Source organism: Beta vulgaris, chromosome 5 (genome assembly GCF_026745355.1).
Source record: "Beta vulgaris subsp. vulgaris cultivar EL10 chromosome 5, EL10.2, whole genome shotgun sequence".
In the NCBI taxonomy this organism is placed as follows: Eukaryota; Viridiplantae; Streptophyta; class Magnoliopsida; order Caryophyllales; family Amaranthaceae; genus Beta; species Beta vulgaris.
In genome coordinates this window covers 14,325,397-14,341,028 of record NC_079206.1, presented here as the reverse complement: position 1 = coordinate 14,341,028, position 15,632 = coordinate 14,325,397, and the positions used below count along the sequence as shown (strand labels likewise).

Here is a 15,632-nt window from a genome sequence, read left to right as displayed (position 1 = left end):
TACCTAGAGGTAAGGTATGAGCCATACCCACCTCCCCCCATGGGTTTCTAAACCCCATACCTTATGGGTTTGAGGTATGGGTTTAAAATTTAGAAATAAGTTAAACAAACACTAGGTATGGGTTTTGTTCATTCCAAACCCATACCTCATACCTAAAACTAGTGAACCAAACACCCCCTAAATTCAACAATTTGGTTCTTATAGTTCTGACGAATATTCTTGTGAATAACTTTTTCTCCCACTTTTTTGCATAAATTTCCATCATCTCCTCGACTCCTCAAATCTCGTATCAGCTAACCCACTTCACACAGACCACAAAATTCATCAAAAGAATTCGTTATTCGCCATTTTACCATGACAGTTTCATCTGGTGAGATTTCTATTTCTTCATCTGACAGGTAAATTGGATTCTTCTTTTCTTTTTTCCGCTGAATTTGAACTCTTGATTGGATCTTTGATTCATATTGTGATCTGGGTTGTCTTTATTATTGATATTATTATTATGATTTGCCTCGATTCTGTCTCATTCTTCGATTGATTGCATAATGATCCCTTCAAATTCAGCTGATTTCGTTATTTTGATGAATTTCTTGTTTCTTCTTGTTAATTAAGCAGTATATTTCATTAGTTTCCCACTTAATCAATTTTGCGGGTGCTAATTAGCTTAGAAAATTCTCCATATGTCTGAGATATGTAAATGAACAAGACATTGTTTCATTTTTTAGAGGATCATTAGTCTTTGCATTAACCAAATTGTCCTCCATTTCTACAACTGATCAAGGGGACCATACCACGTTTTAACAAAAATATCTATACTAATATATTAAAAGGCTTGACAAAAGTAAATTGGCTTGCAACAAGATTTTGAACCCGTTACATTTTGCTATTATACATAGCACAATTACCATCTCAACCAACTTTTAGTCATGCTTTAATGTCGACATTATTATATATTGTACTTTCTAATGAAATGCATATCAATTCCGGAAAAAAATACAACCCGGGGGAAAGCCCAGACCAAAATACTAGTTTTATTAGTGAAATGATGCTAACTATAAATTGATATGCTAATGATGGGTCACATCATTGATCATGTGTATTTTGTGGGTCCGGTTCGGCCCATATTTAGTCTTTCACTTTTTGTATTGGGTCAGATTATTGGAGTAAGGAATATAGTAGCAAGAGTAGAATGTAGTGATCTCATTCTTTAGTGTATCTTGTTATTGTTATAGAATCTTACATGGATTATAGTTGGAAATGGTCATAGATACTTAGATGTGATCCTTTATTCCGATTTTAGGATGCATTTATGTTCAAACTCCCATCTAATCCAACTCAATTGGTGTGTTTATGGAGATTCTAATTCTGTGCAAATTACGCAAATGTTGGATTTTCAACTTGTTTGCTCTTGCGTATTACCCCTTTGTGTTCCGTAAGATGTAGTGCAATTAGTTCGATTATCAATTCTCAGCAAGACATTTATGCATACACATACACACATATATACATACATATGTACAAACATATGTGTGGCTCACGGCTAATGATTGATGATCAACCATGTGACTAAAGAGCATTATAAAAGAACCTAAAAACACACCACTCATCTTTCACCAATAACTTATGATATAGGAAGGGTTTTCTGCTGTAAATAGTGTGGACATAACTAGTTGGAAGATATGAGTGTTTAGTCTTACACTATTCTAGAGCTTTGCAATTGATTGTTTCTTTTCTAAAAGCAGCAAATCTGCTCTGGTCAAACTTGCTCCAGTTGAGGCAGTTTTATTTGATGTAGATGGAACCTTGTGTGATTCAGATCCTCTCCACCACCATGCCTTCCGTGACATGCTCCTGGAGGTAAATCCATATTATAAATGAGTTATTACTTTCTAGTTTTCAAATCACCAGAGTAAATGCTTGGAATGCTGTTGTAAATCGTGTTTTTCTTCCTGATCTCAAAATGTACAGCTTGTAATGCTAGATGGTTTGGATGATAAGAGCTAATTAGTGGATGAAGTATCTCATAAATTGATATTATTGTTTTATATAGATAGGTTTCAATGGTGGTGTTCCAGTAGATGAGGATTTCTTCATCAAGAACATAGCAGGCAAGCATAATGATGACATTGCCAGGGCTCTTTTCCCTGATGACTACGAACGGGGCTTGAAATTTACAGATGAGAAGGAAGCCTATTTCAGAAGGTAAGTTCCAGTCATTCTTAGATTTTGGATATAAGCTGAATTATTGACTGGTTGGCTCACACAATGGCAAAAGTTGTATAATAGGTTGGTTGTAGAACAGCTGAAGCCTATTGACGGCCTTACCAAGCTAGTAAATTGGATCAAAGATCGTGGCTTGAAAAGGGCAGCTGTTACTAATGCCCCTAGAGCTAATGCTGAGCTAATGATCTCAATGCTCGGCCTCACAGAATTCTTTCAGGCTATTATAGTTGGAAGTGAATGTGAACATGGAAAACCTCACCCAGGTCCTTATCTGAAAGGTTTAGAAGCAATCGGCGCATCGAAAGAGCATACTTTTATCTTTGAGGTTTGCTTCAGGCATCTTATCATGAATGTTAACTCGGTGCGTATTATTTGTGTGCCCTAAGAGTATGTTTTCTTTTATTCGTATAGGATTCTCCTTCTGGAATCAGAGCTGGGGTAGCTGCTGGAATGCCTGTGATCGGTTTAAGTACCAGAAATCCTGAAAACCTTTTGATGGAAGAAAAACCAGCTTTCCTCATTAAAGATTATGAAGATCCAAAATTGTGGGCTGCTTTGGAGGAGCTTGAAAAGCAAGGTGGTGCTGGAACTCAAACAGATGCAGCTTGAGATGTTTAGTTTTAGAAGATGCATATAAGCATTAGAGAGGTCTGTGAACAGGTCTTCCAAGTTGCGAAAATTCATATTGGCTGAAGAATAAAATTAGGTGACATGCACACATATGCTGCATCTCTTGGAATTTTGTAGTTTCAAAGCTCGTCTGTTCTCCTTACTGATACTGCTGGAGGCAGATGTATTTGTTCATTATCCAGTCGATTAAATACTGATAAACAGAATTACTCCTCATCTATACAATAAAACAATATTGATCCAAAAAGCTTGCTGCAAACAGGTCAGCCTCAGCATCTATGTTAACACTTAACAGTGCTTCAAATTTAGTTTCTTGCTACATTCATTGAGGAGTGATATCTTCATCTCACAGACGGGCAAAATATCTCGCATTTTTTAAGTACTATGTCTGCGTACATGTGAACTTTTTTGGGATTTTCCTGACCTATTCTAAGAAAAATTCTGAGATTGGATGAAATTTGTCATCTCTGAGATGGGGGCAAAATCATAGGATAGATGCATCTTGAACCATCTAATATTATTCCAAGTTTAAATTATCTCTTCCCAAAACAGGGGAATGTCCCAACACCAAATCTACTGAAGAGAAATATCTAAGCTACAGCAGAGACAAGTTTAACAAGGGAAAGTAAAGCGAGATCTCTCATCTACTCTAAGAGACTGATTCAATCTCATCTCTCACAGATCTGTACAACTCCAGCCTTTTCAGACATTTCTCTCTCCTCTCCATTAGTACTGGATCTTCATCCAGCAGTCGTGCGAGCTGCTTACCCTGTTCCAATCACCAATAACATATTAGAAACAAACAGTAAACACTCCAGAGTATGGGAGACCTAATTATTGGAAGGTCGATCACTGGTCAATCTAGGCTCCAAGTGAGTTGTGAGTCAATAGAAGGATAAGAATATGAGAGCAAAGAAAGAGAATTTATCACAAGAAAACTAAACAATACATAAGTTTTTTTTACTGTATCCTTTTTTCTCGTACGAAATTTTTGGTCTATTTATATTGATTCTATCCATTACACACAGTCGAACAAGAACACTTTGCACTTGACCCTATCCATTTCAACAAAAGCACTTTGAACTTGACCCTACCCTTGTGCCTATTGGCTACCCGACCCATTAACTAGGATCTAGTTGGACAATTCTATCAGGTAAAAGCAAGAAAAATGTGCATAAGATTCTGGCTTTTATAAGATTGATTATTAGATTACCTCTTTGCTACCAAGTTGCATGTAGAAGTGATTCAGCAAAGACCGTTTTGCTTCCCTAACCTGGCAAAGCACAACAGCTTTCGGAATGGAGTTCCTCAGTGTTTCAGATACCATACTGACATAAGTTGACACATTTGAGCCAATCTTTTTAAAGTAGGCCTCTGTGTGTGGAAGATTAGTAGTAGCAACAAGGAATTTATCATCATCTAGGGAGAGCTTGCGGAAGAAATGAGGAGTAATATATGTGGATTCCATTCCTACTAAGCGCAAAGTCGTCTTCTTGCTGTCCTCGCGAAACCTCTCTAATGCTGCATTTGCAGCTGATGCTATTTCATATTGAAGAGTGGGAAAGCGCTTTAACTCCTGTGTCATAAAAGCATGAATATAAACTCTCTGTTTATATGATGTTGTAAACTTCCAATAAAGGATTAAGATGAGTTAAAATAGAAATCCAGACCTGCGTTCCTTTAACAGCAGTCCTCACAACCTCTATCAAAATGTTATGGACCTGAACATGCAAAAAAGAAACAGAGTATCAAAATAAAAAATTGCTCCATGAAAACGAAAATGACTCAAAAAAACAAATGAGCACCAAGGGGGGGGGGGAGCTTCATTCATTTTACCACAAAAAAGGAGAAGAGATTAATGATAAAGATAAAATTGAAGGTGTTTTGCCCAAGTCCATGACATAATGCACGTTTAGGGGTCAAATACACACACCTTCCATAAAGAATGGATGTACTCAAATTTAGCTAAGAATTTTTGGTCAATTTCACATTCACAACAGTGATAAGAGGAGAAACAACTGGTCCATTTTAGTTGGTAAATTGTTGTGAAGTGGTTATCCAAGACCTTTAGCTCGAATCTTGTCTACATAACTAAACTTTGAGGCTCTCTAGTCTTATACACCAAAAAAGATAACAATAACATAGAACTTACAGTTTCCACTGAAGCTACAGCTGGACCTGTAAAGAACTTGAGAGAACTTTCAATAAGGCGTCTGTACCCCAGCTCAGGTGCAATAAGATGAGGCTGATAACCATCAGCCTGTGAGACAACCTTTCGCACATTCTGTACTGAGAGATGACTGGCAAATGGCAATTTCTTCAGAGCCTTTGGGAGCATATAATCGAATACCCCATATATACGATCACCTCCTGGTCGACTGCAAAGGGTAACAAAAGGAGTTCAGGTTAACCTGGTCAACGGCACGCAGGCTAGGAACAAGGTCTTTGATGACCCACAGGCCCTGCCCTAGCTGCGCTGCTAAGACAAGCACGGCATGAGGCACAATAGGCAGCTTGTGGGCCTGCACAAGAATTCTACATATGGCACATGGCACGGCATGACCTGATATGCAAGCTTTACCATGGCTTAGCCCTTGGCACGAGTAATGAACTGCAACTAGTCCATATCCTTTTTATTCTTTCCAGTGCAAGTCCATGTAGTAGTTAATAAATGCAAGGATTCGAAGAAAAAAATGGAGTCACTTACCCTCCCTCCAGATGCTCTGTGAATGTGCGATCAAATGCGCGGCAGAGTTCTAGAATAGTATATAACTGTGCCTACAAACAACAATATTTGTGTCGAAACAGCATATGAGAAGACATGCCCTAACTCCTAAGGATGGAGATAAGAGAGAAGAGACAGACAGAAAGAACTTTAAGGGAGGGAAACAACTGATATTCAATCTCTTTTAAAAAAAACATGATACATGATGATGGAGCTCATTACCCCTGTATCAACGGTGACAGGTCTACCGAGGTAATCTAGCTCAGATTCAGCTTCGTCAATGCTTTTGTTCATTAGTGTCGTAATCGCTGGAATTCTTGCCTTAATTACATTCTCCAGATGCTGATCATAGCAACATTAGATTGAATTTAATGTATAGTAAAACATGGCAAAGTTCAAATCTTGCATGATAAAGAAACTTGATATACTAGTAATGATCATACTCCTGATAGAAGTTTCACAAGATGCTCTGAGCCCATTTTGCTGGCAAGCTGTGCATAATCAGGATTAGTTGCAAAGAATTCATGTTCTCTACGTCTTGCAGCAAGCATATCAACATCTTTGTTAATATCTGCTTGTGATCGATTTACGATTCCTACCCAAGGATGTTGCAACCGAAACGATTTTCCTTCAAGAACCTATGATAGAACAAAGGTCAGTTTAAATAGACGGGAAAAAGACATGAGAAGACAAAGAATTAGTAAGCTTTGATCTCCAAATTTCTTCTCCCTTAAATTAATTATAATTCATTCGTATCTCGCTGTCGTGCATGAGTGATGATGGTAGCAATAAGACTAAAAATATCAATCAGTTTTATCAAACATAACTTCATAAATTCCTAGATGTCATATACGTACTTTTCACAAGTTTAATGTAGTCACAATATACTACAAACATGCATAGGCTATATTTTTCTGGGTGATAGTGATGATGTGAATCTAACCTCAAGAGCATTTGTTCCTTTATCCATTAGATCAAGCTTGGTCAAGACACCAAACGTTCGTTCACCTGGTAAAATCACATGTTAGTAAATAATTAGTACAAGATCAAGATACACTTATTTTTTACACATTAAGCTATATAATCTTAAATACCTGCCGGATCAACTTGCCTAGCTAGTCTGATAGCATCAGATGTTGCTACATCTTGATTGGCTGGAGTTATGGCTAGGATGATGCTATTGGGCTATAACATTGAAAAAAAAAAGAAGTAAATTGAGTGGAAAGATTCAAAACAAAAGGTGCACAAAACTAGAAATTTGAAAAAGAGATTTCGTAAATGCATTTTTCCCTTGGACATCACTTGTAAGTACTTTATTTATTCATACTCATGTTTTAGAGACATGAACCCAACTCTCACATCATTAATTAAATCAATCTTTCAGAACATCATTCATAGTCTGAGTCTTTCTTTAAAAAATTTACTTAGTTCAAGCTATTTTACATAATACAGTCCATTTACAGTATATTTTTCCTAACAAAAGGAGCAAAAGATCATATATATTCAGCTGTAGCACACAACAATGTTCTCAAAGGTTACCTTCTCCACATATGAGAGGACCAGCTTCTCGATGTCTTCTGCTATGTTCTCTGGTTGCCCCTCTATCGACAAAAGCTTCGAGTCAGTTTCAAGGAACCAAAAGATAACGAGGCAATAGGAGGGAATATAAGGAGAAGTTCAAATAAACTATATGATAATATGAACCATCAAAAACTTTAAAGCCAGAGACATACCTACAGCTACCTTTGTTAAACCAGGTAGATCAATCATCGCCAAGTTCACAACTACAATATAGAACAACAATGTTAAAATCTATGAGACTAACCAAAGCAAAGAATGAAAAGAAAAAGAAAATAGAAGTTGAGCTACAGTCAAATCTTCATTCAAAATACTTAGTAACTAAACAAAGCTGTATCTTTTAATTACATTGTCTACATACCATTAGGAGAATAGATGCTTAGTTGAATGGGGACCGGAGAAATATGCTTTGAATTGTCAGTTATTTTATCAGTGTCATCTTGGATTTCTTTTCGTACCAGTGCTGCACCAATAAGAAATTCAATAAAATAAGCATATATAATAGATAACTAGAGTAGATGCATCCTTGATTTTCTGTTCTGTTTTTTTTGGCAGCCATAAGATAAACAAAGATGTTTCTACATATATGAGACCTACAATATGGATTTTTTCTTAAAATTGATGCAATGATAGAATAAGGAACCCAACAAAGAAGAAACCAAGAAAACAAACATACAAAAATCTGTGAATCGCTTTTCTGGCAAGTGATGAAACTTTGCATACTCCTCTTCTCCTTGCTCTATCTTGTATAGCTGTAAAATCAAAGGCCTTCTAGTCGCGATACCTGCAAACACACAATAAAAGTAGCTTAACTAAATAGTCAAGTACTTCATGTTCTATGGTTTAATGCTCTATTATGTCTACCATGAGACGTTCTGATGCAATCCTTAACCATTCTGCCTCGGTTCTATCTCTTGAGGATTTCGCCATACCCACTAATTGGTCCATGATTCATGTAAATGCATCTGCTATTATCCTTATGCTCAGTGGTAGGCTAGTTGGTGTTTTACGAGATTGTGATGGAGATTGACAGCGCGGGTTTTACTAGAGAAGCTATGACATTAATCTTAAATGGACTCTAAGGCTAAACAGTGTAGAACCATGAATCCTCCACCTTACTAGTTGTTGTCAGCAATATTATCTTTCGGATCGTATAAAACTCGATGTCAAATCTATCTAGTTATCTTACTTATGGTATGTTATCTTACTCACCAAAATAAAAATCAAAACACTCTCTTCATAAGATTAGCATTGCCACAATATACAGTATACTAATCATTGACATACTCCAGCCTCTAGGAACTTTTAAATTCAAGTCAAAGAAGTAGGATCTCATAAAATTGACATTAAAAATATTAGAGATTTTCAATCAAGGAATCATAAATTCGGCCAAATAGTATGACTAAAGAGCTAGGGCTCGTTCTGCATCCCAAAAGTCATATGATGTACACAAGTGGTATAATAAACTCAAAATTAGCCGTATCTATGTTAGCCATGTTTAATTTGAAAACTGATTAAAGAAGACTCGAAACTTTATATTTCTGGTTTCCATATGATTCTAATTTCAAAAAGGGTTTTGTTTAGCTATTTGTTTTAGCTTTATTCAACAAAATCGATACACACGGCATAGCTATTTACGGCTCGTTTGGTTATTGGTACTAAATGGTGGTAATGGTAATGCTTTTTAGTGCAAATTTGTGAAAGCATTCCCATGTCAATATTCATGGTAATGTTAATTTATTCCAAAACACCTATTTTCTTCCTAAAATTTCTTTCCATCCATTACCACTTAGGAAGGTGGTATTGGATGGTAATTTAAATTTATGAAGGAAAACTCATGTTTTGACATCAAGTTTCATTACCATGAATATTAACATTAGAATGTCTTCACAAATTTATACTTAAAAGCACTACCATTACCACGATTTAGTACCACTAACCAAACATGTCGTTAAAGATATTATTCATTGATATCTAACTCCTATTTTTAGAATAATATCATTAATTAACTTGTCATATTTATCAATTTTGTTGAATAAAGCTAAACATAAATAGCTAAACCTACGCATTCGGTGCATAGGTTAGAAAAACCCTCTTACAAAAACTAGAAACCAAACCAATAAACCCTAGCATCTTGTAAAATAATTAAAAGATAATTTTTCTTCTCTATTCCCTGACAAAGAATCTGACAATTTACCATAAATTACCACTCTCTCTTAATCATTGAGAAGGTTAAAATCGATCTTAACTTTCCATATATACTATACGTATAAGATTACCAATTTACAACTGTTTTATGTGCAAATTAACCAGAGTGACATTATAATAGGATTATATAAGGAGTATAATATAATGCATTATAATAGAATGTAGGTCAAATCGATTAATAGAATAATAACCTGAACCACGAGGAAGAAAATCACGTCCAACAATACTCTCAAGAACAGAAGATTTTCCTGAACTCTGCATTAAATCAATCATGAAAGTTAACAACACAGTAATTGAAAACAAGATGGTAAAAAATATCGACGATGGTGAAAAAAGAGAGAGACTTGGCCACCGATAGCGACGATGGAGGGGAGAGTAGGCAACATGAACATGCCATCGTCCCCAAATTGAGGTAGATTAGTACATGCTTTCTGCAATGTGTTCATTAATTCCATCAATCCTTCCATTGTGTCGATGGTTGGAGGAGAGAGATTATTGACTTATGATGGAAGGAACAACTGAACAGGGAAGTGATCAGTGGAGAGTTGTTAACAGTATGAAGTGTTGTTAAACTTGTATCGTATGCATATTGGGATATTGCCAACCAAGTAAGGGTTGGCCCAGTGGTGATGGGACTGGATTTGGTAGGACGGACCCGTGTTCGAATTCCCGCAACATCCTTGGGAGAGGAATGGAATCCTAACCACCCCGAACTTGGTCTCGATCCGGATGTAGTCCGAAGGGTGAACCGGGTGCAAACACTAAAAAAAAAAAAAAAAGATATTGGGATATTGCCAAGTTATATTTATGTATGTTGGGACGATTCTAGGAGAGATTGGTCTTTTAGGTTTAGGTACATGACGTTTATTCTTATGAGTTGATTAGGTTAATAGAAGAAGATAAGTGTTAAACAATTAAAATCACCAAAACTAGTTTTTAGATTAATGAAAAATCATACTCCCTTCGTCCCAAAATATAGTTTTCATTTCTCTTTTTTCACGCTAATTTATGCGAGTAGAAACTAAGAGGGGTAGTAAAAACTTTTTGTTTATTTTTAAACAAATGTTATATGGGAAAAGATGATTTTAGGAGAGAAAATGAAGAATAATTGGTGAAAGAGCATTAATTGTAACATTTTGGTTGAATAAATTAACAAAGGAAAAAACGAAATTCAAGAAGCAAATAAATAATGGGATACGATTTTTTTAGATAAATTATGAAAAAAATGTGGAACTAAATTAAATATAGAAATGAGAACTATATTTTGGGACACCCAAATGAAAATAGGAACTATATTTTGGGACGGAGGGAGTATTTCTTGTTCCTCGGTCTCGATAATATACTAACCCTAACTTTTGGCATAGTTATTTTTGAAGCAAAAAATATGAATGATTACGTTTACGATAATAACTTTAGTTTAGTTCGGTCAAAAAAATAAGGCCTAAGAATACATTAAGGGTCCTTTTGGTAGGGCGTAAAACATTTTCTGGAAAATGATTTTCCTCTATTTTCAATTTTACATTGTTTGGTTTGCAAAGGAGTGTAAAACCATTTTCCCTTGGAGTAAAATTGCTCTCCCAATGATGGAAAAACCATTTTCCTTTCCAAATGAATGGAAAATTATTTTCCTTCCTTTTCCTTATCTCTCTTGTACACTCCTCTCACTACCTCCTTACTTTCCTTTTCATTTTCCTTTCATGTCATCATGTTTCTTACATAGAACCAAGCAACAGATGACTAATTTTAGGATTGTATTTTTCTTTGTAAATTATTTCCATGAAAATTATTTTACACTGAAAATGTTTTACACCCTACTAGACGGAGCCTAAAGGAAAAATTGATTCTAATAATCTAACCAGTTAGCTAAAAGTTGTCTATCAAACATTTCCACTCAAATAACTAATGCAAACAGCTAGTCAAACCAGCTAATACAATCAGCTAATTGATAACAGCTAATGGAAACAACTAAAGGCTAACAGCTAATGGAAATAGCTAACGATTAACTGCTAACCTCTATAGCCTTGTTTTTATTGCCTACACAGGATGATCACGTATTTTGACCACCTTATTGTAAAGGTTTTATCGAAAAATATTATGAAGTGGCTAACAAATCTTTAAAGGAAGACTCATAAACCTAATTGGATAATGGGAAATTATAGGGACAATTTAGAGACTTATCCAATGTAGATTTCCCCGTCATGACTTCGTGAATAGTCAATGAACCATAGATTGAATTCGGGGGTACGAGTATGATCAGGAATCAAATTTGCTCATTGGTGGCCTCTATTTAATAATGATTCATGCATGTTCAAGTTTTATGCAATAAAATAACCATGTAATATGCTAATGGAGTGTAGAAATTAATCTATGTTGGTTCATTAAACACAAAAGATAAATTATTGGATGACATGTTATTATGCAATCAAATTACTAGCTAGGAAAGTAATCCGACTGTTCAAATTATATGAATTTAGCATTGAAATATTCATTAGGTCTTTAATTAGCAAGAATAAGCATGTGAGGTGATAAAAGCATTAAACATATAGACATGCATATGAATATAAATATAGAAATATATATAAGTAAAAGAAGAGATCTAAAGGAGATGCTCGCCCGTTCAATTTCCGAACGGAAATTGAATTCGAAAAACGACTGGCAAGGTTGAAGCATAAAGCTTAGCCCAAGCCCAGAACAGTCATGGGCACCTGTAGGGATTAGAGTGTGAGACCGCGATCCCAATTCCTTCCTAAAAGGTTAAGTGAGGCTAAGAGGTGGTTCGCCATTCTTGGTGTTCAAAGTGTATGGAAAAGAGGAATAGATCATCTGATATCGGTCTCTCCTATCGCTTTGTGTAACATGTAGTCAGTTCAAGCAGTCCCTCAGTTTCAAGCCAGTAGTGCGTAGATTTTGTGGTTCCTCACTAGAGGTTTTAGCCCTTTGAGCTCTTGATGTACTTTTGCTACATTTGGAGTTGACAGGAAGCAGCTATCGCTGGATTTCCACATCCAGAATTCTCGCACGCACCCGGTCTTCGGCCTGAGCTGTATGAGGCAGAAACTCGTCTCACGTACGGTTCGAAGGCCGAGCCCCACCCCAGCAGTAATGGTGCGACTCTTTTTCTGAAAGCCAGTGTTAGGAAACCTAGGCTCTCGCTTACTTAAGCTCGGACTTCACTATCGGTTATTATGGGCTACTGAGTCTCATGCTTTTCCTCTCCTCATTTTTCGCCGGATGGTCTGGTTGAAGGCTTTTTTACTTCTACTGAGAGCAAAGTCCTTACTTACCAGACCGGGCTACTTGAATAGCAGAAAGAAAAAATGTCACGATTCCATATCTTTTGACATGTCCTCGGTAAATTGCCTCGTATGGAAATGCCAAAGCGAAAGATTAGAGCTTGTACAAGAGAGTATTAGTTCCTCCAAGATCTACATTATGTCATAAGTTGTTAGTACAAAAAAAATTTGGAATTGAGCATCAATAATAATAACTTTTTGTCTTGGGCCTTATGTAACGATATGCAGGAGAAGCAATCTTGAATCTTTATATATGAAATTTAAATGAATGAATATGTTTGAGTGTGTGTTTGAATGTATTTGATTGTAAGTTATGAAGTATATTAGGAAGTACTAAAGTTATGAAAACCCTGTAAAAAAACATTCGAAGACACATAGCTATTTATAGACAAAGGAAACCGAAAACGGCGCAGAAAATATAATCAAAACTGTGTATTAGGCGCACAGAGCGTGCGCTCTGTGCAGCACGCAGGAGCCATGCGCCTAGTGCATGACTCTTGCGTCAACACACTTACTTTGCGTTTTTGGAAGTTGTGTACGACATTGACGTTGGGAGAGTGCAATATGTTGCGTTAGACGTGACGTTAATTTGGCTGAGTTTTTTTTTATCGTTTTAGGATTCTTTTTGACTTTTGATAAAATATATCCCTTGAAATTCGAAATCAACTATCTTAAGGAATAAAAATATGATTTTCGAAATATTCTTTAAAAATTAATTATCAAGAATATTAATAATACAATTAGTTATCAGGAATAATTACTTGGACTTTCAAATAGGGTTTGGATTTACTAATCTTTTTTTGGAACGCTTTTTGAGCTTAACTTGTTCATTACTCTTTCTTTGGACTGAACGAATTAGAATGACGGTTTGTTTTATCATTGGAAACTCAATGGCGAGACACGATTTTTTGTCTACAACCTCTAATTACAAAGACCCTGTTTGGTAAAGAGAGGTTTGAGGCAAAATTCGAGATTTGAGCTCATATTAGAGAAATTGTCTAGTCAATTCTCTAATTTGGGTGTTTAATTTGATAAAGAGATGTTTGAAATAGCTTTTTTAGGCTCAAAAATCTCTTTTTCAAAAGGTTGGGGGAAGGAGTTTTTTTTAATAAGAAGTTTCAGAATGAGTGAAAAATTTAATTTATATGATAAATTTATTTAAAATTATTGCCCTTACCAAGGTACCCCTAAGCCTATCATGAGTCTTGTTTTTTCCTCTCTCATATAAGAACTTACATGATCAAGCTGATTGTAAAAAGAATTTTTTTTTTTTTTGCCAAATACAACTATTCAAAGTGATCACTTTGTTAATTGTAGTCTTTCATTTCAATCTATTAAATTTCAGTCTCAAATAAACCACGCACACACTTAAGTTGCAGTCCAAATTCAACCTATCTTCACGCTTTTTGGGTTGCAACGTAAAAGTGTTTGGTTTATTTGATACTATAATTGAAAAGATTCAAATGAAAGAGCTGCAATTAACAAAGTAAACACGTTAAAGGACTACATTTGACAAAAGATCCTTCTAATAATAACTATAATAATAGTTTTTATAGGTATGGAAATTTGATAAGTTGATATTTAAAACCGTTCAACTATGACATATCAATCAAATGGACTATAGCAGCTATTCAAGAGACTGCACAAGCACTACCATGGTGTCCAAAACCTCTCAAGGGAAGAGATTCGACGAAAAAGTCTCAAGGGAAGAGATTTGACAAGCACCTTTCAACTTGGTGTATGGCAGTGAGGCTGTGCTTCCCGTCGAGGTTGGCATTCCCTCACCTAGGATAACCTTCTATGATTACAACAACAATGCGGAAGAAAAGAAGGTCAACCTCGACCTACTCCCAGAAACTAAAGGCAGCACCATCTTGAAAGCCATTTCCTACAAACTCAAACTGACACGGCTATTCAATCGCCGGGTTAAGCATCGACCATTTCAGGTCAATGACTAGGTCTTAAGGAAATTTGAAGCCATAGGTCGAGAGCCTAAACTTGGCAAATTGCAACCCAACTGGGAGGGACCTTACAAAGTCACTTCAGTGGTTCGACCAGGCACATACCGCCTCGAAGATCAAGAAGGACGTTCGCTCCCTTGACCATTGAACCGGGGGAGGCAAATACAACCCGGGGGAGCAAAAAAAAACCGGGGGAGCAAAATATGTAGCGGGGTTGAAAAGAAAACCGGGGGAAGGTACTTACAACGACATTGGCTATCTTCAAGGTCCCCGGATCTGAAATGGTCATCTTATTGTCCCGATCAGGCGTATGCATGGAGCACCACCAATCAGCGACACGATCAACTGTGATAGATGTGGCGTTGGAGGTAGAATCGGTCGTCGTAGAAGGGTAAAATTTGTCGTTAGTCCACGTTTGTCTCGCCCTCGCGTAAGTGTAGGAACCCATATGATGGTAGTGGTTCCTCTGTCTTGCACTCTGTGCATGTTTCTCACGCTTAGCCTATAAGATAACATGGTTAGTTTTAAAACATATCTAATTGTAGTTAAAGTAAATATGCAAATTCTAATATAGCTTAAAGCACAATATACTTACCACCATCTCGGGCGTAGTATTTTGGGCAACAAATGCTTCCCAATCTTCTCGTTTTATATGTGTCTAAATCTCAAAAAGTATGCTATCCGGTTGTCGTGAATCATCATCTCCAATTTTCCTCTTCTTATCATTCCTCTTTCTTCGTTTCGAGATCCATCCACTAACTAGCTTGCTTTTGAAAGCTCTAAATCTTTCGACCACCTACCACATATAGGAACAACGCCTTTTTAGCTTCATTAGGAGTAATATGGAACAAATTCTATAGAAACAAGAAATAAACTAGGAGTTAATTTACTTATACATATACATCAATGAAAATGGGTTTCTAAATACATGGTTTCATCTTCCCAAAATGGGTTTCTAAGTATATGAATGCTTTTAATTGCCTATAATGGTTATATATGTTGTTATTAGAACTA

General features: G+C 36.1%; 2 protein-coding genes across 4 annotated transcripts; one reads left to right on the top strand and one right to left on the bottom strand.

Moving 5' to 3' along the window:
• On the top strand, positions 1 to 3,100 carry LOC104908295 (haloacid dehalogenase-like hydrolase domain-containing protein Sgpp). Of its 2 annotated transcripts, none has more exons than XM_010697387.4 (5): positions 1 to 398; positions 1,740 to 1,857; positions 2,051 to 2,202; positions 2,287 to 2,548; positions 2,635 to 3,100. In XM_010697387.4, the coding sequence occupies exons 1-5, from the start codon at positions 355 to 357 to the stop codon at positions 2,830 to 2,832; spliced, it is 774 nt and encodes a 257-aa protein (XP_010695689.2). In that variant the 5' UTR covers positions 1 to 354; the 3' UTR covers positions 2,833 to 3,100. The 2 variants fall into 2 exon arrangements, with proteins under 2 accessions (XP_010695689.2, XP_010695690.2); XM_010697388.4 differs by having other exon boundaries at positions 5 to 398; positions 1,743 to 1,857.
• Positions 2,632 to 15,234, bottom strand: LOC104908296 (phragmoplastin DRP1C). 2 transcript variants are annotated; one of them, XM_048637916.2, is made up of 16 exons: positions 15,214 to 15,234; positions 14,863 to 15,120; positions 9,556 to 9,619; positions 7,833 to 7,940; positions 7,518 to 7,619; positions 7,312 to 7,362; positions 7,118 to 7,179; positions 6,673 to 6,763; positions 6,522 to 6,586; positions 6,022 to 6,216; positions 5,801 to 5,920; positions 5,561 to 5,631; positions 5,006 to 5,231; positions 4,524 to 4,574; positions 4,067 to 4,429; positions 2,632 to 3,622 (listed from the first exon to the last, which is right to left on the bottom strand). In XM_048637916.2, the coding sequence occupies exons 1-16, from the start codon at positions 15,217 to 15,219 to the stop codon at positions 3,503 to 3,505; spliced, it is 1,953 nt and encodes a 650-aa protein (XP_048493873.1). In that variant the 5' UTR covers positions 15,220 to 15,234; the 3' UTR covers positions 2,632 to 3,502. The 2 variants fall into 2 exon arrangements, with proteins under 2 accessions (XP_048493873.1, XP_010695691.2); XM_010697389.4 differs by lacking the exons at positions 14,863 to 15,120; positions 15,214 to 15,234 and adding an exon at positions 9,709 to 9,902.
• Between the last annotated feature and the right edge of the window lie 398 nt (positions 15,235 to 15,632).